The 27,747-nt window shown below is 42.2% G+C and overlaps 2 protein-coding genes across 3 annotated transcripts; both read right to left on the bottom strand.

Annotated features, from left to right (window-relative positions):
• FBXO5 (F-box protein 5) lies at nt 1-9,616 on the bottom strand. Of its 2 annotated transcripts, none has more exons than XM_075035967.1 (5): nt 9,486-9,616; nt 4,194-4,930; nt 3,965-4,055; nt 2,591-2,752; nt 1-1,090 (listed from the first exon to the last, which is right to left on the bottom strand). In XM_075035967.1, the coding sequence occupies exons 2-5, from the start codon at nt 4,913-4,915 to the stop codon at nt 839-841; spliced, it is 1,227 nt and encodes a 408-aa protein (XP_074892068.1). In that variant the 5' UTR covers nt 4,916-4,930; nt 9,486-9,616; the 3' UTR covers nt 1-838. The 2 variants fall into 2 exon arrangements, with proteins under 2 accessions (XP_074892068.1, XP_074892069.1); XM_075035968.1 differs by lacking the exon at nt 9,486-9,616 and adding an exon at nt 6,837-6,956.
• On the bottom strand, nt 8,368-26,085 carry MTRF1L (mitochondrial translation release factor 1 like). The gene is made up of 7 exons (XM_075035969.1): nt 25,602-26,085; nt 22,545-22,624; nt 21,168-21,351; nt 14,042-14,205; nt 12,961-13,078; nt 10,447-10,583; nt 8,368-9,994 (listed from the first exon to the last, which is right to left on the bottom strand). Exons 1-7 carry the CDS (start codon nt 25,903-25,905, stop codon nt 9,779-9,781), a joined length of 1,203 nt encoding a protein of 400 aa, XP_074892070.1. The 5' UTR covers nt 25,906-26,085; the 3' UTR covers nt 8,368-9,778.
• Between the last annotated feature and the right edge of the window lie 1,662 nt (nt 26,086-27,747).

The following is a 27,747-nucleotide window of genomic DNA, read 5'->3' as shown; positions in this document are numbered from 1 at the left end:
GAGAACAGTAATTTATTTTCACATTTACAAGACAAAAATGAATAATATTTAAAGTAGTATTTACAAATATATACAAATATTAAAAATTTATCTTATGATTTAGAAAAAACAGGCAAAGTATTTTTTAGCAGTATAGCCAAGATACCGTACTTTTTTTTTTTTTTTAAGTTGGAAAGGGTATCATCTCAGTTCAAGGAAAACCTGCAGTTTCTGAATTAAGAAATGAAGGAAGAGCAACAATTAAAGATCCACATAAGGTAAAGCATCAGAGAAATTTTTCACATTTTAAAATTAAGGCAAAGCCTTGGGAAAAAAATATCATAAAATCTGGAGTCCCTCATAATTTTGTGTTAAAAGGGATTTCACTCACCTCACTGACATTCTTACTATAAATGCTTTTAAAAGACATTTGAACAAGAGTAAAAATTTAAATAAAACAGTTTACCCTTCTCCCTTCCGGCATTCAAGAATTGCTAGCATTAAACATGGAAGGCTACTCGCAAAAACTTTTTTGTTTTGTTCAATATTATTGTGGGGTGTTTTGAAGACTGGAAGACAATAGACAAATTGTCAGGACAATATTTAAAATGTTATTAGAATCCATATCCAGAATTTTCTTTTAAATTTATAGATTAGTAAGACATTTTTGACTGGATATTTGTGATGATCCCTAGGAATTTCAACATGACCAAATAGTACAGAGGAATAATAAAATTAACCTCTTTTAAAATACAGAATAGCAGAAAGCATTTTCTTCTTTGATTTTCTTTGAGGATAACTTCATACCCTAAAAAAACTTTCGCTGGCACATCTAACAATCTCTATTGGGATGGATGGATCACAACCGCCGTAGATTCTGTTTGCTTTTCTTAGTCCCAGGAAGCGGCCCTAGCTTAGAGTTGGGTTTCACTGGTTTGCCACTCATACAGTCACTGGAGCTGTGGTACCCGCACATGCACTTTGTGCAAAAGTCAAAGCCACAACTTTCACGACTGCACGTTGCCCTTTGTAGATAGGAGTCATACTTTGCAGGTGAGCCACAGCGATGGCAGACTTTAAGGCTTTCAGTGTTTCTCAAGGTCTTGGCAGCCTGTTGGAGAAAGAGTATAAAGAAAATCATGAGTGGAGGGTAAACACACAGCCCAAACATTCCCTGATGTTATCTAATTGCCACAAAACATAATATAACTTCTTCTACTCTAGAGAGAAAAATTACAAATTTAACCTAATTCTGGTTGTATCAAATTCTGATGGAGATTGAACAGGAATAATCAGTCTATAACTGCAGGTACTTTGGACCGGAATAGAGGTAACCGATTTAAAATTCTTTAAATTTTAAATTTAAAGGACAGACTAAATGCAAAACAGTAAGAAAAACAGCCCTCCTGAATCCTCCAAACCTCATCCAAGGATGGTGATTTAGTTAACTTTAATTTCAAAAAAGAAAATAAAACTTAATTCCATTTAAATAATTAACATTTTTGAAAAGTGAGCAATGTGTCCAGAAATCTCAGCTGTGGGGCGCTCAGCTTGAGACACCAGATGGAAGCAATTCCTACTTCTCTCCGATGAATTCATTTTTGACACAAAACCAGATCCACCATTCAAAATCATTCAGCATTAGAAAATCATAGACCTGTATAACACCTTATATCACTCAATTGTGAAAAGAAAATGTTTTTATAATCTAAATGTGTGTGTGTAGACATCCATATATGTTTATCAAGGAAAAAACTCTTAGACTGCTACTTCGCTGTACAGTTGAACTTTCAGATTCCTAATGCTATGTAGTAGTAGTATTAGAGCAGCTTGACTGTACTTTCCAGTGCAATTATACCTTATTCTCTTCTTGCACAAATTTGCAGAATAAGACTTTTGAGCTTGAGTATAAAAACTTTTTCTACTTAGGAAAAATCTGTTGCTTATTAACAATGACTTTCAATAAACTTTTCTTAAAGTCTTATAAGACACTTGCAATGTAGATCTGCAGCTATACATGGAAAAAAAAAAGCTTAAGAAAAATAAGAAGGTGAAGAGAAACTTAGGCTGTTGGCAGTTGTTGACAACTCCAAATGTTTGATGCATTACAAATAAGTAGTTAAAAGAAGTATAGAATGAACAGAAGAAATATTCATTTATTTAATTCTTAAGAAATAAGAACTACTTAAAGTCTTTGGCTTTTTTTTTTTCCTTTTCAAAAAATTGTTTAAATTTTTTAAATTGTTGAAGCAAAATTGACAGGTTTTGTGGGATTGCTTATCTGGAAAATATGTGATTCATTATAAGCCTGTGGAAACTAAGATGAAATGACTAAACTTTTTCATGTCTGATTCAAGCCAAAATTTAAGCAAAAAAAAATTTTAAAAAATCACTAAGCCATTTTGAGGGTACCTAGACACCCGGGGGGGGGAGGGAATGTAGAGCATCCGAGTGTATCAGTCATCTCCACTTAGTTTCTGACATTGTCTTAAAATAGGCACAATAAGCAAAATCAAACTGGAGATACTACTTTTCAGAAATATGCTTTACAAGCTGTTCATGTGCCAGACAACATGTGAGAAATTAAACATGAATGGAAATCACCAGTTACCTCAGAAAACTCCATGAGCCTGCTGTGATTCTTGGATGCTTTGGATCTGGTGCCTTTTTTGTTCAAGTTGGTTGGTGGAGTTGCTTTCTGAATAGAAGCTAAAGCCGCTCGGTAGAGAACATACTCCCTTGTTGCAGCATGCTCTGATGCCTTAGTGCCATTCTAATGAAAAGATAAACAAGAAAATTTGAGAATAGACTCATCCAATACTGACTTTTTGTTTAATAGAAGTTAAGAACTTATTTTTGATCCTTCCTCCTGGCTAGAAGGTTTCAAATAATAAAGCTTCATACCAAGTAGTACGCTACTAATTTTACCTTAGCTTTCTCAGTCACTACTGTTATAAATGCATAGAACAGACCCCTAGTTCAGACCATCAAAAGCAACCACCTCCTATTTTGTAATGCAACTTACTTTCTTATTAACACATAATTTAGGCAGAGTATGTAACCTAGTCACCGCGATGTTTTAAACCACAAAGCTTTTTTTTCTAATTCTTTACAGTGAAGAGGGATGCTTGTAGTTTTCTTTGAGAAGTAAATTCCTCCCACCAATTTTCTAAGTTTGAGGTTCAGGTTAAAAAAAAAAGCATACAATGGCAGGGAGGAAATCAAACTTTATGGGATGAATGTTCAGTGGCGTCTAACTGTTTAATCTCAAGAGGCTAGCACCGCAAAATACTACATAAAATTCCAACTTGTTGACTACCTTATTCTGTGGTAGATCCTAAGCCTTGTTTCATTGCCGCTCCATCTCTCAAGGAAGAAAAACACACTTAGTGTTTTAAGAGTCCTGCCTTGGCAGAGTGCAATGCTACTGTGGTTGGATCTCGTATTTTTTATTTCATAGGACAAAGAGGCACTAGGAATGGGTTACAGTGCAAAAAGCTTTCCAGTTTTCTGTAGCCAGCACGTTGCACTTCAGAGACTGCTGCTATAAAGTATAAGCAGAGAACGCGAATTGCACACCCAGCTGAATGGTTTCTCTCTGTGTCTCCCTTCTGGATCAGTGGGGACGCCGGAGTAAGCAAGCCTCTGCTGAGAGCCTCTAGGGCTTGCCCAGCTGGCAGTGCTGGAACTGACCCTCCCCTTCCTGCCTTCCTCTGTAACACAGGACATGTGGAAGCTCTTAAGAACATCTGCATCACTCCTTGGGTAACCTTCTCAGTCAGCCTTCCTTGGGCTCCAAAGGCAGTGAAGTGACTAGCAACCCTTGAGACAGGGCATCCTAACAGGACAAACTCAGACACTCCAGTGACAATGCTTTCAACCTAAGAAGCTCTTCTGCAACGTCCCAAGGCTGAGAGGAATCCTGAAATAGCAGAAAGACACTGCTGGTTTAGCCTTGAAATATATAACAAATGCAGAAACTTACAGAAACGTTTTTCACTGCTTTACTATACATTTGGAAAATCCATTTATCTTCCTGCAGAATCTTCTGCCATGTTGTGCTGACTTTGGCAAAACTGCAATGACAATACAAACATATCAGTTACCTCCTAGGAAAGGGAAAAACTTTTTAGCCCCATATCTAAGACATTCTTAAGCTATCTGATTAGGTTGTTTACTTTCCCAATGAAATACAATGAGATCAATATACTTACTTTATTAAATCCATCTCACCGAGATGCCTTAAAATGTTGGCTAATATATGCTTCAGGTTCTTTTGGAAGAGTTCAGCAAGAATGTCTATTCTATCTAATCCCATTTTCTTTCCAATCAGGTTACAAAGTTCAAGCTTTCCCCTAAAAACAATTCTGTCTAGCGCAGCCCAAGACTTGAGATTTCTTTTACCACTTTTTTTCAAAGTTGAACAAATCATTTCTTCATAATGGATTACTGGCAACAAAGTCTTCTTTGAGAACTGTGCTTGGTTTTGGCTCTTCATGAGACAATGCTTTGGTGTGCCACAGAGATTCCCAGCCAAAGGTATACTGTCCTCATGTTCTATGGCATCAGTGTATTGATTACTTAACATAGAGGAATAACCACTGTCCTCACAAAATTTACTGTTTTCCAGTGCCTCCATTTCATAGATACCTTCCTCAAGTCTCTGAGTTACTTGTTTGTTTTCTTTGTTATGTACAGGTCTTCTTTCATCTTCAAGATCTAGACTTCTAGTGGCCGCATGGTATGAGTCACTAAGTAGTATTTTCTGATGCTCTTCAGCACAGCTTTTACAAAAGCCTTCCTCATAATTCAAGGGGCAGGATTCTTCTAGTCTTGTCTTCTCCACAGCAGATTTCAGTGGTGCAAACCCAGCATGAAGAGACGTACGGTCAAAATCACATTTCATTTTGAAAGACCGGTTAAGGTTTGATTTCATTATTTTGTTTGTATCCTGGAAAAAACAACAAAGACAGTATTGCAACACATATCACAAATTCTTTTCCTTATAAAGAACCGATCATGTCTCCTTTCTGCATTATGAATTTTAAGCTTACCTAACTCACCCTTTAGTGTCCAAACCACAGACAACTAGTGGAACTAAGGATCTGAACAGCCACACGTTAAATCTAAGTAAGGTCTTCTCAAAATTAGAGCTTTATGCTGCATACAACTGGGGCGAGAAAACTGACTGGGTGACTGACTTTGTCACCATTCCACCAGTACAGATTACTTTTAAGCACACCAATGTCGCCGCTTCCTGCCCTAAACACAGCAATATGCTCAGGACACCAGTGGTCCCTGCAAGGGACACCAGTGGCAGAGGGTCCGTGAATGACAGCAAGACCGTCCAGGGGTATAGCCAGGCCAGAGCAGCCTGAAGTTTGCATCTAAGGCCAGAGGCAATGCTGCTGATGCCGCCAGGTATCTGGCATTTTTAAAAGGGGAGGAGGCTGGGTGGCACAGGAAAAGCTTGAGCGCTCACATACATGTGTAAATTACAATGGAAATCAGCACCCCTCGCACAATGGTCAAAGTGAAATAAAGGTTACTTACAAGCGCGATTTTAAGAGGGTGGGAAGTCGATAGCTACCGTAGGGAAATTTGAGTTTTTCTTGCCCTGTTTCTTTCCCCTCCCCCCCCCGAAGTGTGGTGCTATCGATATTAACCATTGCGGGGGGATGGGCGAGGGCTGAAGGAAGCCATCTCTGTCGTGTTAAATCTAAGGGGAAAACGATTTCCAACATGCTTTGCAATCCGCAGGAAAAACAAGCTCCCCCATTTGAGCAGGTATTTTAAGGGATTTATGCACTTCCAGCAGTTTTGGAAAAAAAGGATTATTAAAACGCGTTTCGTGAACGTTTCAGAGAAAAAGTCCTTTCTTCCTACCTACGTGCGGTGGAAGAAAGGAGCAGATACGCCGATGGCTTTGTACAGTGAGAGTTGGGGGCGAGATGCAAGCCCTGGCTAAGCCTCCTCCCCTTCCCCCCTCGCTCGCGCGCCGCCAGCGAGCAGAAGAGCTTTCGGACCGAAACCCTGCGCAATTGGGAAACGTCGCCGTCGTCCGCCCCCCTTTCCCCCCTCCCCGTGTTTGGGGGCGCCAGGGCCTGCCCCGACCCCCCCGGCGGAGCGGGCTCAGCCGCGGGCCCCCGCCGCGCTGTCAGGCTGCTCCCGCCCAGCGCTCAAGATGGCCCGGGGGGGGGCGGCAGGTAGACCGGCTGCCGGCCCTGCCGAGCCCCGCGGCCGCGGGAACGGCACCCTGAGCTTTCCGGGGGGTAGGGGGGTCTCCGCTTTCCCCCGCCTCAGAGGATTCCCCCTAAAACGATGGCGGCGGGGCGGGCAGGACCGCGCCGGGGGGATGCCCCCCTCCGGCGGCGTGGCCCGGCGGGCGGGAGACAGCAGGCGCCTGCCCGCCCGCCGCTGCCCGCCGGCGGGAGCTGCGCTCCCCACCCCGGCTGGGGCTGGGGCCGGGACCGGGGACCGGCCCCGGCCCCGCTAGTAGGCGGCGGAGCAGAGGGGGCAGCCCCACACGCGGCTCGGTGGCGGGACCGGGCGCTCGGCGGCCGCCCATGCGCCGCCGTCCCGTCCCGCCGGCGGAATAGCCGCGGGGCGAGGCTGGGGAAGGGCGGCGGGTCCCGGGACCCCGTCCCGGGTCCGCCCGCCGCCCCTCGCAGCGCCGCCAGCACCCCCGGTCCCGCCACCACGTACGCCGGCAGCCCCCCACCGTCCCGGCCGCGGAGCCCTCACCGCGGACTCTCGCTGCCCCGAACCGGCCCTGCCACGGAGCCCTCGCCGCGGAGCCCCGCTGCCCCGGCCCTGCCACAGAGCCCCCCGCCCCGCCGCCGCCCGCCCGCGCTCACCTGCAGGGCTGCGCCGCCGCGGCCGCGGACAGTGAGTGCGCGGCCGCCCTCGCCGGGTACTTTTAAAAACTTTGAATTTGGTATCCAAAACGGCGCCGGCCAATCGGGGGCGGCCGGCGGGGCGACGCGGCCAATAGGGAGGCGGGCAGAAGGCGGGGGCCAATCCGAGGAGCCGCGGGCGGAACCGCCCCGGCTCGCGTTTTCCCTCCTCGGCCGGCAACGAGCGAGGTGAGTGGCGCAGAGGCGGCGCGCGCGCGCGCTCTGGGCGGGGCGGGGCGGGGCGGGGCCGGGCCGGGGGCGGAGCGCGGGAGACAGTTGCTCGGGCAGCGGCGGGGCCGCCCGCGCCTCCCGCCCGGCCCGGCCGTCCCTTCCTCCGGCACCCGAAGGGTCTCGGGGCCCTTTCCTAAGCGAACGACCGACTTCTGCAGCACGGGGGCGTGACACCGCTCTAGGCCCTGCCTGGCGCCCGACTACACCTGCCTTTGCTTTTATAAATGGACGCGCCCGGGATCTTCCCGTCATCCTCGCACGCTCCGAGGGCACGCTCCAAGTGTGCAAAGCTCCTCTACCGGGGAAGGACTTGGTTAAGTCTGGCGGTGGGTCCTACATCTGCCTGCCTCCCCGCGGAACAACTGTATTTAAGCGTGATCAACGTTATTATAGCCGGCAGAGTGAGGAGGAGGGCTACGGGGAGCTAAACAGACTGGATGCCAGCGTGGGGATCCCGCCGCTGCTGAAAACACGGTCTTCTCACAGCTCAGGGAGGTTGCGTTTGTAGTGAGACAACAGACCTTGCATTAAAATGAACGTGGAGCAAGAAAGGGACTTCAAGTCTTTAGGCAGTAAAGCTTGCCATGACAGGCCAAGGAGGTACCCCTCAGGATCGTGAGGTCCACCCCATACGATGCCGTCAGATGCCAGTTTTGGGATACCTCTGCCAGCCTCCTGCCAGAACCACAAGATATCTGGCTGTTCTCACACTGCCCAGAGGCTAGCTGCTTGCAAGGTAACAACAGAGCTGGTGCCTGTTCAGAAGCCAGCCAGGAACAGGGCGGCTGCGAGCCAGGCAGGATCTGGCTAGCCAGGCCACCAGTTGCACCATCAGGGAAGGTCTAGGGTGACAAAGACCTGAACGCTTATACAGGTTTCATGCAGGAGCCCAGTGCTTACACCCGGCTGATGGCCCTTATTTGTTTGGAGGAACATGAAGCTGAAGTTAGAGAGAAGGAATCGCAAACTCCATCCTCCACTTGGTCTAAGATAGCCTGGCTTTAAGTGAAGTCAAGACGGCTGTCACAAATGCTCTGTGCTCTTCTGTTCACAGTACTGATCTGGCAGGAATCAAGACTTCACTCCTAGTTTCTGCTCTAATTGGTATCTAATTATTTTACACACAAAATGCATCAATGTTTATTTTTACTTTCTTATGTGCCAGCTGGGAGTTGTAAATCTGTTAATCTAGACCTAGGTCTCACACTTACCAACAGGAAATATGTACGCCTCACCTCATGCACACAGGCACTCCTACATCTGAAGTTAATGTATGCATCTTTAATTAAAATACTTGGAACTTAATCATAATTACCATGCAATATTTCCCAGAAAACAAAGCTGATAAAGGTATTAAATGAGTCTATGCATTGGCTCAAACTGCAGTCTCAAAGGTAAAAAAAGAAGATAGTAAACTGATAATAATAATAATTTGACTTTTTATATAGGATGTTTAAATAATGCATTTCTATAAGCTATCTGTAGCAAATTTACTTTGTTCCTATTCTAATTTCTTATACTAATTTTAATTAGAAGTCTGAAAGTAAACACCCCTATATTCAGGGTAACATTTTTCCTTAGTTTCCAATTTCTTATTTACTGGTATTTATATTTCAAATACATTCTGTGTGTGTATACACACATGCATAGGTACAATGCATGATGGGATAACGTGGCATGGAAACCGCAGCTTTTGTATTGCTAGATGTATTTGGGATTGTAAAATGTAGTCTAAAATAAAGATTAAAAGTCTTCTTTGCCCACAGATATAAACATGTGCACATATATCAGTAGATTAGAAAGGCAAAAGTTTTACTTTGCTTTCACAGATCAAATGTTTTAATATGCTATTAAATAACTAGACAAAAATAGTAAGATGCCGTCCATACCATGTAACGTTTAGGAAACCAATAAACTGGAGAGTCAATTAAAAAAAAGGAGAAACTGAATTGAAGCCAAATGGAGACTGAAATATCAGTCGAACAATATTGTAATGATTCTTTTCACTTTTGACTCAAGAACAGAAACATCCTCTTCGAAAACAATTCACATAGCTTGTCACTTGGCTTCCACAGCCTTTTTTTTTTTTTTTTTTTTGAACAAGGGATATTCCTAAACAATTTTTTGTGTTTATTAATAAGGGCCACAAGGCCATGAAAACATGAAGGAGATACATTTTGACTCCCTCTCCCATGCCACTTGTGATTAACAAATATGCAGATCAGTAGTGGGGTCATTTATTTATCACTTTCTTCCAATCACTCAAACAAAATATGATTTTTTTGTTCTCTCAAGTAAGCTGTCTGACACTGTACTGATGTTTAAACTATTGTTTAAATGAAAAATGGAACTAGAAATAGCTCATTTTTTAATGCATACCTTTCGAGAGTGGAGTATCAGTAGCTTCTCAGTGGAGAAAGTTAAAAACTGCAGTTACTCCTGGCCCAGTCAAATTTACTTTTTAAGTGGACTGCTGCAGCAATAATGTCTCATATGAAGGTAACAAAGTCTTTTACTCGGCAAGTAAGAAAACTGTTTATCAGTCATGAGGAAACAAGTTGTGGTGTCTTTCATGATCTGAAAAGCAGTTGCATTTTCCAGGTGGTGCTCCAAGAAATTCCTTTGCAGACAAATGTCTACATCTGTTGTAATGGGCTGACAAAGAGCAACGTTCAGGATAGATTCTTTTTTTCATTTTCTGAAATAATTTCCATTAAAGATTCATAATCAGCATATTCTCTCAGAGTTTGTATCATGTCATCTAGCATTTCTTCCCCTAGCATGAAACACTCAATACGATGCACTGATCTGCTGATCCTGTGGTCAGTAATCCGGTCCTGCGGAAAGTTGTATGTTCTGATCTTCTCCGATCTTCCTTTAGTCCCAATCTGTCAAACAAGAAGAATCAGTTTATCATCATCATCTTTTTATATAAAGGATGAAATATTGATTAAGAATCTAAAGCAAAAGCTTTCTCTTCCTCCCATGATTATCCAAAATTTGTTATAGTTACATACTACTTAGACCAGTTCAGTAGTTGCAATAATTGTTCTCAAATATGTAAAAGAACAATTTTACTGCACCTTTTTCTAGTACTATTCTGGTTCTTCATGCTGTAATCCAGTTTGTTTCACTAGATCTTTAGAAGTTACCTACTACTGAAATTTTTATTAATATGCAACATTTATTGCTGAAATAGAATGTGATTTTTTTGCCTCGTATAAGTCCTTCCTGGGCTCCTGTTACTCTATACTTCCATTTACTATTTGCAGTTCAACACAGGAGTTACCCTAAGAACATATGCTTGTACAGAGTTACCTCTTTACTAAGTGAAACTTACTTGAATTTTTCGAACACTGTTTCTCTTTTTGGTTTCTTCTTCCAGTTTGGCCTTGTATAGTTTAGCACATAGCATTTGCATAGCCTTCTCTTTGTTTCTAATTTGAGATCTTTCTTGCTGACATTCAGACATGATGCCTGCCAAAAATATCATGACATTTAACACTTAACAGTAACACATACTAAAAGGGTTTTGCAATTTCTAGAAGATTTTTATTATGTTACAATAAGCTGTTTCTTTCTTCAATACATATTTTGAACTGGGATTGTAAAAGTGCAGGCTTATTAATGTCTAATGATAAATTTGGGGAGAGAAGTGCAGGCTGAGTTGTACAGGTGCTTTAAGACATAAGACAAGAAATTTAATTCGATATGCTGGACAACAAGTAGAATGTGAAAGAAAAGATACGTAATGTGATCTGACTTACAGAAGACACTTTTAATACCTGTAATTTTCAGCCACAGTTCCAGGAAATTTAGGATTTAATGAGCAGTAAAATACACAAGATAGTGAGTATCTAGAATACAATCAGAGTATACAAAAGTGGGCACTATTTTCTTAAAAAAAAAAGGTATGGTTTCTCGCCCCAAAACATACAATTCAATTTAAGATGAGAAGTCAACAGCCTAAGAAAGGAATAGGGATTTATTTTAAGTAACTCTGGTAAGATTACAGTATGCTTTTATAAGAGTACCTAGTATTACTTTATGAAAGGCTTGTTTACAAACAACTTTTTGGACTGCAGTGAAGGTTTACAAAAACAGGATGAGAGAAATAGAAGTAACAGGACAATTGTAAAGGAAGGGAGATAAAGAGGAATGAAGAAGGGAAAGGTGGAATAAGAAAAAGTCAGGAGATAAGTTGAGATATAAAACCCCCTATGAACCATCTCTAGTGCATAACCACAAAAAAAATTTGCAATACATTTTAAGATTTCTATAACAAACAGTAATAACTGCCTTTAGCAAAAACTAAGATCATTTGCTGGTTTTAGTTTGAGGGTTTTTTTTCCAAACACGCAGCAATCCAAAATTTTTTGAACCTGGAGTATCTTTTCATCACCATAGCTTGAACAGAATTCTATTCTCTCCACTGGTCACTTTCTGCTTTACTGAAGTGATGCAACAAATGCAGAATGGATTAATGTCTTCAATAAATATGAAGAAATGGGTGGCAAAAATCTGGATACATGAAGATAAAGAGCACTTGGGATTACCCAGAGGCTGTAAAGCCTGACTAATGTTTGTGGTAGAGAAGAGGAAAAGTTAAAAAGCAATGAAAGTCAAGGCAGCTGTTGCAGATTGCTCCAAGGGAAGTAAAAAGCTTAGGAATGGCAATAAAAAAAAAAAAGATACGATAGCTAAAATCAGGTAGCATTTGAGGGTGTATCTTAACACTCCTACGTTTCCTAACATAAGCCCTGGGGATGGGCCTCCTAATTATGTCTGTAAACTATGGGAAAGGAGCCAGCAGATAAATGGAAGCTGACATCCTGAGTAGACTCTGCAATTAAAAGCAACATTTTAATATGGAAATAGAGCAATCTCTCTTTTGGAGACTAGTCAAGAAAAAGCAAATCATCACGTTTTAACCCACTCTGCTTTTCAGTTTCTTTTCCATTATTTGAAAGTTTAAATATAAATTTTTCACAGAAACTGATCTGGATGCTTGTCGTGGTTTAACACTGGCCGGCAACCAAGCCCCACGCAGCCGCTCACTCACCTCCCTCACAGTGGGATGAGGAAGAGAATCAGGAGGGTAAAAGTGAGAAAACTCAAGGGTTGACGTAAAGACAGTTTAAAAACAGGTAAAGCAAGAGCCACACACGCAAGCAAAGCAAACCAAGGAATTCATTCCCCACTTCCATGGGCAGGCAGGTGTTCAGGCGTCTCCAGGACAGCAGGGCTCCATCAAGCGTAACGGGTACTTGGGAAGACAGACACCATAACTCCAAACATCCCTCCCTTCCTTCTTCTTCTTCCCCCAGCTTTTATTGCAGAGCGCAACATCATATGGTCTGGGATAGCCCTTGGGTCAGTTGGGGTCAGCTGTCCCAGCTGTGTCCCCTCCCAATTCCTTGTGCCCCCCCAGCCTGCTCACTGGCAGGGTGGGTCAAGAAGCAGCAAAGGCCTTGGCTCTGTGTAAGCACTGTTCAACAGTAACTAAAACATCTCTGTGTTATCAACACTGTTTTCAGCACAAATCCAAAACATAGCCCCATACCAGCTACTATTAATAAAATTAATTCTAGCCCAGACAAAAACAGCACAACACTTTTGGAGCATCATGCGTAATGGCAAAATGGACAGCTTACCCAGTGAAGCCAGTAGTCTTCACTATTACAAATTGGAGTGGGCACAAGATGGTGCATTTAGAGTACTATAAATACACATGAAAACTATACGAAAATCTACTCTACTGTTGTCCAGGATTGACAATAAAATCATTGTTTCAAAAGAAATTCTGACAGCAGTTTTGCGATGTAGAACTTGTACTAGCGAAAAAATGAAGCACCTGTTGGAATATGAATTATCCGTACAGCACTGTCTGTGGTATTGACGTGCTGGCCTCCAGCTCCACTAGCTCGCTTTGTTTCTATCCGTAGATCTTTTGGATTAATTTGCAGCCTCATCTGTCATGGGAGACAGGAAAAAAAAAATAATAAAAGAACACATTTATGTTGTTTCTTTCCAGACAGATAGAAAATAAACCAAGTATGCATATTTGACAAAGCACATTCAGGCAAGATCAAACTTTTTAAAGTTTATGAGTGGTAGCTCACATCACTTATAACATATTAAAAATCCTGTAGCCAGAATGGAATGCGACATGATGGAAGCCAGGAAATCAGACAAATAGTAGCTTAAGGCATAACCATCCCTCAGCACTAATCTTCCCCCTCTTCTGAAAGCTCTGCACCCCCTCCCAACAGAGTTAACCAATATTTGAACTTGACCAGATGGTTTTTAGATAAAATGGAACAGATTCCTTTTGCTAGCTCTGGAATGTAACTATAGTCTCTGGGAGGAAGGAGCGAGACAACTTGGGGTGAGAACATGAAGGAGTAACATCTTTGACAATTTGCTAGGTCAACATGAAACAAAGATCAAAACAAAGCTTTAATTCTTAGTCAGTTGTTTTTAACCAAGCAAATATGGTGAGAATGAATAATCACCTATACTTTGGAAGGGGAAAGTGAGGACCTGACAAAAATGGGGAAGAGAAGGTGCTAAAACAAATCTCTATGAGCTCTGCAAGCTAATTCAGTCTTTTGTTACTTTGTAACAAATGTAAAGTTTTACACAAAACAGGCAAGACACAGTCACAGAGAATTTTCAAATTACAGTGAAGTAGACAGCCAGTGACTTTCTTGAGATAGGATTATGAGGAAATCCAGAAATTCTTTACTTCACCCCCCTGGACAAAAATAAAAAATAAACAAACAAAACAAACAAACATGACTTAGTTTAAAACTAAGGTTAAAAAAAATAATTAAGAGAGAACAAGAGAGACAGAAAACACTTGGGTATCAGCAATACGGCACATAAAAACGTTGCTCATGGTAAAGTGTGTTATGCTAAAAGACAAATATTACCTCAGTGGGTTGGGGTAATATTGCAACAGTCATTGTGCTGGTGTGAATGCGTCCTTGTTTTTCTGTCTTTGGCACCCGCTGAACACGATGCACTCCTCCTTCAAATTTCATGTACTTGTAAGCCTCAAGACCTGCTATACTGGCAACTGCATGTCTTAGGCCACCTTAAATATGGAAGAAAAACAGTTCTAAAGCTGTAAGAAAAACTGTTGGTACTGTGCTGTTATATTTCAAACACTGTATTTAGACATCATTGTCATTTGTCTCTTAAAATTGTGAATTTACTATTTAAATACTTAGGCAGAATTATACTGAAAATGCAAGAAAACTCTTAAAAACAAAGCCAGACATACACTTACACACTATCTCAAGTAAAGGACTGTCAAATTCTTTTTTATAGAGTCCAATTTAATTTTTTTAATATACATTAAAAGATTGTCCATGAACCATGTACATACATGTACATACACACACAATCATAAACCACAGCAGAACTCTAACATCAGTAGTAAGTTTACAAAAAGATCAAATTTTGAAAGCCACCTTCAGAAACTGCATGAATATTTTTATTGGCAGTTCAGAACTTTATCATTCAATGGGAAAAACCCCAACTCTTTAACTAAAGGATGAGTATTATTAATATTCTTTATCCATTCTCCTCTATGCATCCTACTTGTGTATCATCTTTGCTCTTTCATTTCATTTTAATCTTTTGCTCCCTTGGAGCAAGCAGAACTCCAAATCCTGCCCCTCTTACCAATATATCCAGCAAAACACTCGACAGCAATGTACTAAAAACTAGCATTGAACAGCTTGGGACTTGGAAGTAAAGCCCAACGCAATCATGGTTTCGTGACAGAAAGAGTTTGTTGCAATACTAGTTTATGGCATTCTTGCTCTTCCCTGTTTGCTAGTGTGAAAACCCTTCAGTCGTGTCAGTATAACTGTTTGTAGGATCAGAGAAGTGATGGCACTATAAATGAATGTAATTTTTCACCCATTTTGGCTTTTAATCCAGCTCAGTTCCCAGATCCCATTTTCAGCACAGTGGATGGTGTGCCAAGGGAATGATTAGAGAGGAGATAGGCAGCCTTGAAAGATTATTGACTTTGAAGTCTTGCAACATGAAACCACAGCCAACAAAAAGAGGCGGCACATACTTCTCAGAAATACTGTTTTGGGCTGTCTCTAGACCAAGGAAATAAACTATAGGGACAAGATAGCACCTTTTTAAAAAAGGAAAATGAAGACAAAGTAGAATCTGAAAATGCCCTGCAGAGCAGGAAAATATCATCAGTCAGAACATAGGCCAGGTTTTTCACCTCCACGGAGAAGGTTTACAAATGTTTTTATTCTACAGAAATTTAAGATTCCCTCAGAACTTTAGCAAAACATAATTCCTTTTACAGTCACGTTTGTGGAAAATAGCCTAAACTGCCTCTTCCTTTCTCTTTCATCTCATTTTTGTCCTTCTGACTTTTAAAATTTTTCTCCTACTTGTACAAATCTGTACCACTTTCATTCAAAGGCACTGTTCAACATACCTAGTGCTTCACTGATTTAATTTATAGCCATTATCTACTATCCAATTCTGTAGGATAAATCCATCATGTTTACAATAAATCTGACCATAAAATATGCAGTTTAACAAATAAGAATATCTGTCAAAAACTTCAGTTTAGATCAGTAAGTTTCATTCTAACAGGTAGTGTGAAATCTTTCTACTGCTACGCAAATGCTATTCAAATGAACAAAAGATTTCTTCTTTACTCTAAAAGAATCTTATATAACCTGAAATAATTAATGTAGTTGAGTAATAAAACTTACTTACTCTTTTACATATAAAAGCAAGTGCTAAAAAAAATCATAAGCAACTTCTGCACATGAGGAAGAAGCCAGGCAATGTCAGGAGTAAAAATAATGTGAATGACCACAAGGCTACGGCCCTACTGACAAGTATTAATTATGTGATAAGCAGTTCATTGCAAAAGCTAATGTTCTGTCTTTTCTCCCTCACTTCTCCTGGCATTAATATATGTACCGCAGGTACAGTCTGTCTATTTAAGCTGCAGTCACATCTGTGACACGTTCAGGAGAGTTTAAGTTTGTAGTGATAACAGCGTGCCTGTGGCACCACAGTGCTTAGCACGAGATGACCAAGAAACTGGTTCAAAAGACAGGTATTTAGGTCATACTGCTTCAAATCAACTATTACCAACATAGGTTTAATATGAAATGCAGCCAAATCCAATGAAATTTCAACAAACCCTTTACCCTGGCAGACACGTTGTAGGCCTGTCTAATATAGTTAGCTCTTACTAACTGTATGCTTGCCCCTTTCAATTAAAATGTCCCTCTCTACCCTGAAGAATTATGTGCATGGAACAAGGGTATGACTCTGCACTCATTTTTTATGTGGCATCTTATACCCAGACTAAAAGTCCCGTATCTGTGTGTCTGCCTGCCACTACAGGGTGAGAGGCAGTGGATAAACAATGACATGCGGGTCTGTGCTTTAACGTGCGTGCTAAATCTTGAACGTGCTATTTTTGCACAGTGGCGTCCCTTGGGGTAGGTCAATAAAGTCAGTTAAGAGTGGACCAAAACCAATTCTTAACTGCAGCTTTGTTTAACATTCACCTTGTTCACACATGCTCATATTAAGATTTCAGCCAAATTCTGGGGCTCTCTGAAATGAGGGAGTTTGACATTTTAATATAGGACTTGCTTTTGCTCATACAGTCCATAAAAATGGAGTGTGGATGGGATGCAACAGCCTAGTGTCACCAGCAAGCATCCTTAACTCCATTCTTACCCAGCACGGCCCAGACACTTTGAACCTGAGGGATCAAACATGCCTTTCAGTGGCAGTGCCATCTACAGTGCCCCTACCTTCCAATTTATTTCTAGCTCCTCAGTTTTGATAATATGCGGGCACGCAAGTAGGATCAGAAAATACACTGCAAGAGGTTTACATAGGCTAGGGCTGCCTTTATTTTTCTTTAAATTTACATCCTACCTTCCTAAACATTCATTTCAGTGCACAGGCAAGCCCTCAGCAAGACAAAAAGAGTTTAAATAAATATATATCCATTTAAACACTAGCAGTTTCAAAGAGAAAATACAGCTAGATATATACTAGGTTAAAGTATTACTTCAATTTCCGATTTAAGGCATTAAAGAGAATGCCTCTGAGGGTGTGGGCTCTTTGTCCAAGGACTGAGCTTTCACCAAAAGGGCAGTCAAGCACAACTCCCTTTCTCTTCCAATCACAGGACTGCAAGTTGAGTCAGACCTGACTTAAAACTATCCAACAACAGAGAGCTTTTAAGCCAAATGAGTGGATTGATCCAATTAGCACTGTGGCCTCAAAACTGCTAGAGCTGAGAGAGAGAAAGAACATACGGCTAGCAGCTGGCTGGAAGGTGGGACAGCCCTTGTTTAAGCTGACTGTGAAATTGTACTCTGAAGGTAAAGTATGTGACTGCTGGAGTTTACCCCATCTAAGTCTTGCCTCAATGGGAAGGGCAACTCTCCTCTCCTCCTAGTATATGAAATAAAGAAGACCCAGACCCTTCCCCCATTCTCTTTACACCCATCTAACTTAGATCATGTTTATTCAATTTACTTAAAAAAAAAAAAAGTTAATAGATTACTGTCAGCTTTGATGGCTGAACTGGCTCAGCTCCTGGCAAAGTGTTTGCCTAGTGATGAATGGGGATAAACATCACTTTCCCCTTTCAGCAACAAGCTGCACTGTAGCATGAAGCTTCTTCTTGTCCCTACCTTCATTTGAACTGTGCAAACTGTTTACTTGACAAATTATTTCTTGATCATAGAAAAAAGTTTATTAATAGTGAGAAATCTAGATAATAGACAATACTGAATTCAGGTGTGATTAAATTAAAAAATATTTATTAATTGAATCAACAGCAGCCACTCTAGAAAAAGATTCTCATACTGTGAAAACCTGAGTTCATGTTCATCAACTTGAAATAAGTCACCTGCTAAGAACTCTAAAGTTATTCAAACATTTTACAGATACAATACTTTAAAATCAAATTCTATTAAAGATTCTAAGAACCCAGAAGTGTAAGTGAAATCCATAGTAAGTTAAATTATATCTGCATATCTAAAAGGTGAAGACATGGTCTTCCCTTTTTTGAAGTGTGAATACTGACAACAAATCAAGCCTGTACCTAGATTTTCAAGTTCCCAGTTTGTGATGTCCAACTATTTCTTCCATGGAGTCCAATTTTTGAACTGGCTTTTAATCTCTCAATATGTAACAGTAAATCAAAAACTGTACTTATGCAAGAAGGGTCTTAGGGCACAGAAAGACCCTCATTAGAAGGGGAAAGTAGCTCACTGACATAAGAAGCTCAATTAGGAGAGTTGTGGATATTTATTTTTTGTGAATTTCTACATGGTTGAAACAGAAAGGGTTCAAGATACTTGAAAATATCATTAAGTCCAAAATATGGCATAAGTAAACAGAAGAAGTATTAGAAGATGCTTCACATTTCTCAAAGTTTGATAAAAATCTCTCTGCAATTACATTAAGTGTTGACTGAAAAAATATTAGAGTTTTTCTGACAGACTGCATACCCTAACATCCTAGCTTTTCTCATTTCTTCTTCAAAGTTTCACTAAAAAAAGAAAAAAAAAAACACCAATGAAAGTATGAATACAGGTAAAGTTTCACAACCAATCTGAGCTAGAAGCAGTAAGCTGCACAAGTGTCCATCTACTGATCCATACGCCCTATGATATATACATTACCTCCACAGCAATATGTAAGCAAGCAAAACATGCTAGCTTTACTCACAAAGCCATGGATAACAGTAAGCCTGCAGATCTGTTAACACAGACTTAGCAAATCTAGCCTGCTGAGAAACCTGTCTAACAGTCTGCCAGTCAAAACCCGAAATCCCTGCCACTGGTTGGGCATGTTTTGGATTGCAGTTTCACAGTCGGCTTAAGTTGACTGAACCTGTTGCTGCTGGAAGGAGGTCCTGGTTTTCTCACTGCCACCACCAGTAGCCCCACACTTCTGCCCCCACCACCCCCATGAGCATTTCTCCTCTTCTCTGGTGCTGGATTACCTGAAAACTAATCGGCTGGGGGGGTTGTGCTATTTTTCATTTGGATTGACTTGGTGATGAGACTCTGCAAAGACACATAATCACAAGCGCCAATGCAAAGAAATCAGCAGTAACACAGAGACAGCAGCCTGATCTTTGTGAAACAACTTTACACACTAACTAGGTTTAGCTTAAGTTAACTAACATGTGCCACTGCCTCAGTTTGTTGTGTAAACCTACCCATCCCCAGTTCCATGAGATGCAGTGAACCAACTTCACAGCTCACCATCACCAGAAGATCCAGTTCTTCCACCTCCTTGCATTCAGCCCCACATTGCTGCTTCTCTTATGGGAGCTCTAAGGTTCACGTGAACTGACTTAACACATTAACTAGGCAAAAAACTATCCCAGTCATAAAAAGCAGTCTTTGCCAGTTTAAGTGAAAGGACATCAAAACAGACAAGAAAAAAAAAAGTAAAAAGGTAGGACTGCTCAGACAGACAGAGCAAGGAAGAGGGGAGAAAGGAGAAACATCTCCTTTTACTGGCATCAAGTTGTTAAACTGATTACCTATGAAATTTTAGTTGAAGACTTTCATAAATAATTAGATCTCTTATCTTTCCTCTCAAAGTCTCAACAATTCCCCCACTTTGCTCATACACTAGCTGTTACAGATGAGCTGTATCCAAACATCCCACTTCCTTATGTAAATCCTCTGATGACATTATTTCAGATAAATTCAAGATGTTTTAGATTAAACCTCAAGAATAATTTTAATTATACTGATCCCTCTGCCAAGGGTTCCATAATAATAAACCTGCCACCAAATTTATCTATAAACACTAGAAACATTAAGTAACTAAGTAACATAGAAACATAGAATGGTTTGGGTTGGAAGGGACCTTTAAAAATCATCTAATCCAAAGCCCCTGCCATGGGCAAGGACATTTTTCACTAGATCAGGTTGCTCAAAGCCCCATCCAGCCTGTTTTTCAACACTTCCAATGATGGGGCATTCACAGCTTCTCTGGGCAACCTGTTCCAGTGCCTCACCACCTACATTGTAAAAAACTTCTTCCTTATATCTAATCTAAATCTACTCTCATACAGTCTAAAATTGTTGCTCCTTGTTCTGTCAGTAGAGGCCTTGGTAAAAAAACCAAAGCATTCATTTTCACACAAGACTAATATGAAAAGAACTATTATTCTTTCAATAATGTTAAATTATTGCAGGATTGTCTCCACTATTTCAGACTGCGGGTTTTGCAGACTGCAAAAGTATTGCACTGGAGCCCTGGCTGCAGAAAACACAAGAAAAATAAACTCAATAGCCAACTTTTTCAAATTAAACACTGACTAGGATGCTCAGGGTACAGTTTCATAGGGAGCCAAGTCAATGCAATAGCTTCCTGCCACAGGAAGCCCAGGTCTCCTTCCTTTCTTTCCTGTGCCACCACCACCACCTCAGCACCAGTGCTAATACCTTTCCGCAAAGACTCAGCTAGATAACCAAGTAAAAACTGATCAAGGTTTTTTTTTGCTGAGTTAGCTCTCTTTCAGGTTAACAAGTTGCACCAGCTCACACAGGGTACTGTAAGTACTGGGGCTGATGTCAGGTGAGTTACAGGAGCATGGATGGAGGACTCCAGTCCCAGCCTTCAGTAGAACAGCATAACTTAAGTAGAACAGCATATCCAAATAAAAAGTATATGTAGTATGTATTTATAAAAAAATAAAACTAAACCAACATATCTGCATCATTTTCTGAATTTTGTTCTGCCAAGTCCTTAGTTTCATTTCTACTTTTTGAAACTACCGAAAGACAAGTTTTATCTTGTAGCACTTTAGTATTTTAATAGTACTTCTGAAGTGGAATTTCATTCTCAAATACAGAAGCTGAGGAAAATTGTACTCAGGCATTCAAACAATTCTCTGCTTCTAAAATTAAGTTAGTGCAAATTAGCTTCCTGTAGTCAGGAAATTCAAATAGTATTTCGACTTAAATTAAAAAGTTACGAAGATTAAGTATTTTCATTACTGACCTATTTCACTGGGAAAGTATTCTAATATTTCAAATTTCCACTTTTTATAGGCAGCATATCGTTGATACATATCAAATATTTCCGAGGTGAACAGCATGGCTTCCTGCCCTCCAACTCCAGCAGTTACTTCCATAACAAGATCACTCTTGTCTGTTTCTTCCGGAGGAATCAAAAGCAACACTATCTGCGAATACAAAAACACCCAGCTAAGACTTCCCTCTGACACTCTTCTCCACAACTGAGATAGTATAAAATGCCAGACAAGCCTGTAATCGATTTAGGCTGCGTTCTCCTGCACTAACCCCTCGGCTTCCCAGAGGACAGGCTTCTCATGCCTCTTGCAGTGAAGCAGCAGCAGCCAGAAGAGGTGGGGGGGATGCCGCGCTGCAGGAAGGCTCCTCGTGTCTGTTCACAGCCGCAGGAGCCACACAGGTCTCTCTCTCAAGACCTACGAAACTTCACGGAAGTTTTCACCCATCGGGAGCACTGCGATGTTTGGCCACCACAGGATATACGCCAGTTCTTGCAAGACAACTGAGCATCTCCTTTCCCATCAGATTCCCTTTTAACCCAGTCTCAACTGCAGAGCTAAGAAGGTATGGGTGTTCAGGAGGACAGTCCTTCAACAACAACTCAGCTGTATTACTCATTTATTTATTTAAAAAGGGAGAGCCAGCCTTATATTGGTCTGTAGAAGAAAGATACACTAGAACCAAGAAACTATCACAGTTGTGCAGGCTGGATCAAAACTCTGGATGATTTGCAAATGCTTTTCCATCATCTTCCTTCACTAGCATTAGGTGATGTTTCTTTGCACAGACTTCTTTTGGCAAAAGCTAAGTATTTACAAAAATATTTGTAAAGTAACTGTTGTATTGTTGTTGAAAGAATAAAGAATGTGACAATATCAGCTTCTACTTCACCAGTAACATTAAGAATATGTAACAGTTTGTTTATGTAAAGATCATTATGTTAAATAACATAGATACTATGTAGAACCTATATAAGGTAACAGTTTAAAGTAGTTACATAGTATTAAACTATCTTTTTCAACACCACTAATGTGTGTGATACTATACAAGTTTAATGTTTCTAACAGATAAAAAAATGGACTTCCATAAAGGTATACCCAGACAAGACAAAGATGTATTGATTCAAACAATTTCAGATACAAGTAGACACGCACTTACAGGCTGTCTCTCTATCATCTGCATTTTTCATTTTCCTTAGATAACAGACGCTAGTTGAGGAATATAACTGCCAGGGAGGGGAGGAGGAGAAGAGTTTATCGTATACACCTTATTTTGATGAGAAGACAATCTGGCTTTGTTAATTTAAAAATGGCAAGGAAATAGAGGCTTTTAAAGGGGATCTAACCTGGTGTTTCAGTTCAGCTATCTCTTCTTCACAGGAGGCGATTTCCCTTTCTGCAAGCTTCTGGAAATCTTCACTCTCATCTGGAATATTTGAGTATGGTTAATCCTCAGACTTATATCAGTGCCACTCTCAGAAAACCTTCTGAAAAATAACCATGTGAAGAACTTTACAAAAAAAAAAAAAAGCCTACCACACAACCCCTCCCCCCCAACACACTAAACCTGTCAGAAAATGAGATTAATAGTATGATCTGTAACAAAGATTCACAGTACATACTGAGTGTTTTCTGATATTGTTCAGGTATGAGATAGAGGAAAATCTGAAATGCAGCAAGTTCCACTTAAATGTAAAAAAACCCCAACCCAACCAAAAAAACAACAGTTGCAGTGTTGGTGGTTTGACAGTGGCACAGGTTGCCCAGAGAGGTTGTGGAGTCTCCATCCTTGAAGATACTCAAACCCCAACTGGACACATCCCTGAGCGACCTGCTGTGGGTGACCCTGCCTGAGCAGGGGGCTGGACTGGACCATCTCCAGAGGTCCCTTCCCACCTCAGCCATTCCGTGATTGTAAGAAATTACTTTCTTTATTTCAATGTCACGGGAACATCAAGGATTTAAAGAGCACAGCAGCCCCGCAACCAACACTCTTCATTAAAAGGACTACTACCCCTATCATTGTATGCAAAATTTGAAGATGGTAGCAATAATTTCAAGTATTTTACCTCTGCCAATTTATTCCAGAACAGCTGCGAAACTTCTAACACATCACTAAAAACAAAGATACTTGACTGATCAACACTAATGCTTTACAATCAAGACCTGTTTTTCTGTACTACAGTTTTGATATGTTAAAATGTTTCTTTTTTTTCTGGTCAATATCAAACTTCACACACACCCAAAAAAGTGCCTCTAATCTGCACCGATTCAGCTCACTTGCCCAGAAGAAAAAAATATTACCCCAAAAAGGAGCAAATGGTACACACGATGAAAAAGGGAACTGGGGCAGGCATTGAGACACATAACTGTACAGTCAGCAGCAAGAGAAGAAAAAGAAAGATGCTAAGATTTTTCTTTTTTTTCTGTGTACAGCAAGCTTTTAAATGTGTTCAGCTAAGATGGGAGGTGCACTCTTACAATAAAGCCACACCTTTTCAGCACTGTAACTGCATTTAGTCACTAGCACAATATTAAATTCAACTTTTTGACTTTACAATTTAGGTTTAATATTGGTAACTTAAACCCCCCTCCAATCACTTCTGTAAGAAGGAAATTAAAGAAGATAATCATGCGTAACTTGGTTTAAACAACAAGCATGCTTTACCTACAGCTGGCTAAGAGTATGCACGGTTGACTACCTGACTAACTGTAACTCTTGACACATGTAAATTGATCATCTGCAACTATCTACATTTCTGTACAATAACTACTGACTGACTGGGGGCTAGTCATTAAGACCAACAGAAGGAAGGATAAGAATTAAGGAATTACAAATCTATTAGAGTCAAACCAGCTATTGATGATGCAATTAAGAAATAATCTAACAATTAATAGCAGTTCTGTACTTTAAGATGCAAATGTATTATAGACTCTAAAATCAGTTTAAAATAATATATACAAATATTTTTAAGGATGAACTACAGAAGTGCTCAAAGTTACTGACTAAGGCCTTCTGATCACTTCACTTTGCTTAAGTTCTAAGCCTAGTTTTGATGACACTGGCTTCTTCAGCAGGTTCTGAGAGGAGAAAAAAATCTTCCATTCCATTTCAATTGATTAATTTGGATCAATGATTAGGTTGTTCAAAGGAACCATTGCTCCTTTTTCAATCTGAAGTGGGAGAGAATGAATAGAAAAAAAAAAAGACCATTTGCTTTTAGACAGTGTTTGCTACCTCCATTAGTCAGAATAACTAACTATAGTTAACACTTTTAATTACCAGTATTTAGCAAAGTAGTAAGTATTAAACAATCTAGGAAACATTTCATGATCTAGTGAATGTTTACTGATCTTAAAGCACTCATTTTCTGCATTTTGGTTTCTAACTGCTATCAGAATGAAGTTTGATTCAGGGTAAAAAACATTCCCTATTTGGCAAGACTAAAAGTGTGCAGGTACTAACACAATCCAAAGTTAAATCACAGCGTGGATGCTGCACAAACAGATGCTAAGGTCTATGACTTGACAGGCTGAGAGAGTTGGGGTTGTTCAGCCTGGAGAAGAGAAGGCTCCGGGGAGACCTTACAGCAGCCTTCCAGTACCCAAAGGGGGCCTGCAGGAAAGATGGGGAGGGACTTTTTACAAGGGCGTGTAGCGATAAGACAAGGGGCGATGGCTTTAAACTGAAAGAGTGTAGATTTAGATTAGGTGTAAGGAAGGAGTGCTTCACTGTGAGGGTGGTGAGGTGGTGGAACAGGCTGCCCAGAGAGGCTGTGGATGCCCCCTCCCTGGCAGTGTTCAGGGCCAGGCTGGATGGGGCTTTGAGCAACCTGGTCTAGGGGAAGGTGTCCCTGCCCATGGCAGGGGGGTTGGAAGCAGGCGATATTTAAGGCGCCTTCCAACCCAAACCATTCCATGACTCCATGACTACTGAAGCGGATGCAGGCAGGTAGCCCGGTCTGTCTTGACAGTAAGAAAAAAAGCCACCAAACCCAGAATCAAAAGCCTTCTATCCCTGATTGATTACCTTTATTTTATATGAAACAGATACCACCGTGCCCCTGTTCCTTCCAGTACCACGGCTCCTACTCTCAGCCCCCAGGCCCGAGGACGAGCCTTTCCCGCCCGGCCCCGCCCCGCCCCCACTCACGTGTACCCTGACCTCCGCCCCGGCCCTCCCCAGCTGACACCCCGCGGACCCTCCCCGCGTGCCACCGCTCTCCCGCCACCGGGGCGCGCCCCCGCCCTCGGCACGTGCCGCGCCTCCCGCCCCCGCCCGCCCCCTTGGGGCGCTCCCCCAATGGCGCCGGCATATGCAAATCAGGCAGCCCCGCCCCCTCCCCTCCCAGCGCGCCGGGAGGCGCCGCGGCGGCCCGCCCCCGCCGCGCCCCGCCCCGCACCTTGCCGCGCCAGCTCCCGCGTGTCGCGCAGCTCCCGCTCCTTCTCGCGCAGCCGCTGGACCCGCGCCGCCAGCGCCGGCGCCGCCTCGCCCCCGCTCTGCGCTCGCGCCTCCAGCAGGCGGCGCACGGAGGGGGCGGCGAACAGCTCGTCTAAGCCGGGCCGGGCGCTCAGTCCGCGGCGCGGCTGCAGCGGGCGCGTCCCCGCCGCGCCGCCCCCCACCGGCGCTGCTCGGAGGCTCCGAGGGGGCGGCGCGGCGGCCCGGCAGCCTCGCGCCGCGCGGAGAGCGCGCGAGAGCAGCCGCATGGCCGGCTGGGGCGGCAGCTCGCGTGCCCCTCCTTCGCCAGCCCTGCCCGGGCCGGAGACGCCCGAACGCCCTTCCGGCAGGCGCCGAAGAGCCTCGGCGCGGACTTCGGGCGCGGTCGGAAGTTATCGGGGCTCCGCCGGCGGAAACGGACGAAGGGGTTCGGCTGCTTTCGGTTCGAGGGGCCGTGCCCTGTGGTGGGCGCGCTCTGATTGGCCAGCGCTGGCGGGGCGGGCCAGGGGGGGTGGGGCCCGGCGGTAACGGGGCTCCGCCTCGCGTGTGGGCCTGTGGGCCTGGGGGGGCCGGTGTGGGCGCGGGGGGTGGGCGTTTGGGTGGGGTTTTTTTATTCGTTCTGACAAAAAAAAAAAAAAAGTAAAAAGCCCCCAAGCCCCAAAAGGGCTCCTGGGATAAGAGCCCGCGGGGGTGCCGCGGTGTTCAGTGGGGCGGTTTAGTGTGCTCCGACACTGCAGCCGACCTGCAAGGCTGCGTACCTGGAAGGGGGCGCGGAAGGTCTCAGTTGGGGGTTTGGGTGTCCAGGCTACTCCTACAGGTCTGGTCCTCGCACTCCAGAGGAAATTTTCAGAATTAAAATACCCGGGGGAGGAGCGGGAAGCTGCAAATACTTGCGGAAGGATGAATCCAAAAAGCAGGTGCAAAATTAAGAATTTAGAGGAAAAGCATTGTCAGAAGAAGAAAAAAGGGCAATTGAAAGAGCTTTTATGGCAGAGATCAGTAGCGAGACGAAGGACTACCCGCTTACAAAATACGGCTCTGAGCACGGTGTCTTACGTCAGAGTTCTAAACTGGAAGGCAGTGGAAGTGCGGTCACTGGTGAAGGCGGTGTGGTGGGCGCTGTGGGAATACCTGACCCATCCCCTCTGGTGTGCAGACAGGGTGGCATAGTAACCTTGTTTTAGATGACATCGTTAATGAGATTCTTGGCTAAACTCAAAACAGTTTGAAGAATATACTTTATTATAAAAATGTGCAACTGTCCATAAAACTTTATTAGGCAGTATTTTATATTACAATCATTGGAGGAGTCAAAGTCGGGTCTTTGCTCTTCTTCCGTCCTTGTTCATGTGTTAACAGAACTAAGTAATAATGCTTTACAACTAATTACACTGGTGGAATAACAACAACTTCCATATGATACATTAGTAAATTGTTATTTTCATGAATGTAATATCAAAAGCAAGAGTAATGCTTGCACACCTAAGTAGTTTCGGTAGTCAGAAGTGAAAACTTGGAAGTTTTGTTCCATTCTAGAAGTCCAAAGGCAATACGGTCAACGTGAGAATTTGTTATTTGGAATATTAAACATTAGAATGAACGGTTGGATAAAAGCCTTTTCCTGTGATTCTAAATGCACCGCTTTGAATAAGGTTTATTGGCAAAATACACTGTAGGAATAATTTATAAATAAAATCACACTCAAAGAACGTTGTGGAGAACGTCCAGTCTGCGTGGCTAGTCTGGTGCTGACAAACAGCCCAGGCCGTTGTTTATGAAATCTCACCCACCGAAAGCTTCCCTTGCACTCACTGCTGCCTGCCCATGAAGCTCCCTGAAGCCTTCTTTCAGAAGGGTGAGGGAAAAATGATCAAATTTATGCATTTAATAGACCAAATATTTTGGTGTTCTGTAACAATGAAAGAAATTAAGAGTCTTAACGGCTGTGTGAACCCTGCTTGTGAGACAAGTATGCAGAACTCAGGAAATTTAGAGTAAGGGGTGATGTAATGTAAAGCTTTTGAGAAGAAAAAAAGGTAGTGTGAGTCAATGACTGATGGTCAGCCTTTGAATCACTTGAATTGTATCCCTGTTTTAAGTCAGAAGGATGG

This window comes from Buteo buteo, chromosome 9 (genome assembly GCF_964188355.1).
Source record: "Buteo buteo chromosome 9, bButBut1.hap1.1, whole genome shotgun sequence".
NCBI lineage: Eukaryota > Metazoa > Chordata > Aves > Accipitriformes > Accipitridae > Buteo > Buteo buteo.
Note: the sequence above shows the minus strand (reverse complement) of the source record. Positions and strands in the feature narration are given on the sequence as shown.

Bases quoted from the DNA above. Each gene is read 5' to 3' on its own strand.
- MTRF1L (XM_075035969.1), bottom strand. From the start codon at position 25,905: ATGCGGCTGCTCTCGCGCGCTCTCCGCGCGGCGCGAGGCTGCCGGGCC. The intron at 22,625-25,601 runs GTGCGGGGCGGG...CAAATATTCCAG, and splicing joins GCGGGAGCTGGCGCGGCAAG to ATGAGAGTGAAGATTTCCAG. The intron at 9,995-10,446 runs GTAAGTTTCACT...CTTGTTTGACAG, and splicing joins ACAGTGTTCGAAAAATTCAA to ATTGGGACTAAAGGAAGATC.
- FBXO5 (XM_075035967.1), bottom strand. From the start codon at position 4,915: ATGAAATCAAACCTTAACCGGTCTTTCAAAATGAAATGTGATTTTGAC. The intron at 4,056-4,193 runs GTAAGTATATTG...TTGTCATTGCAG, and splicing joins GGTGAGATGGATTTAATAAA to TTTTGCCAAAGTCAGCACAA. The intron at 2,753-3,964 runs GTAAGTTTCTGC...TCTTTTCATTAG, and splicing joins AAGCAGTGAAAAACGTTTCT to AATGGCACTAAGGCATCAGA.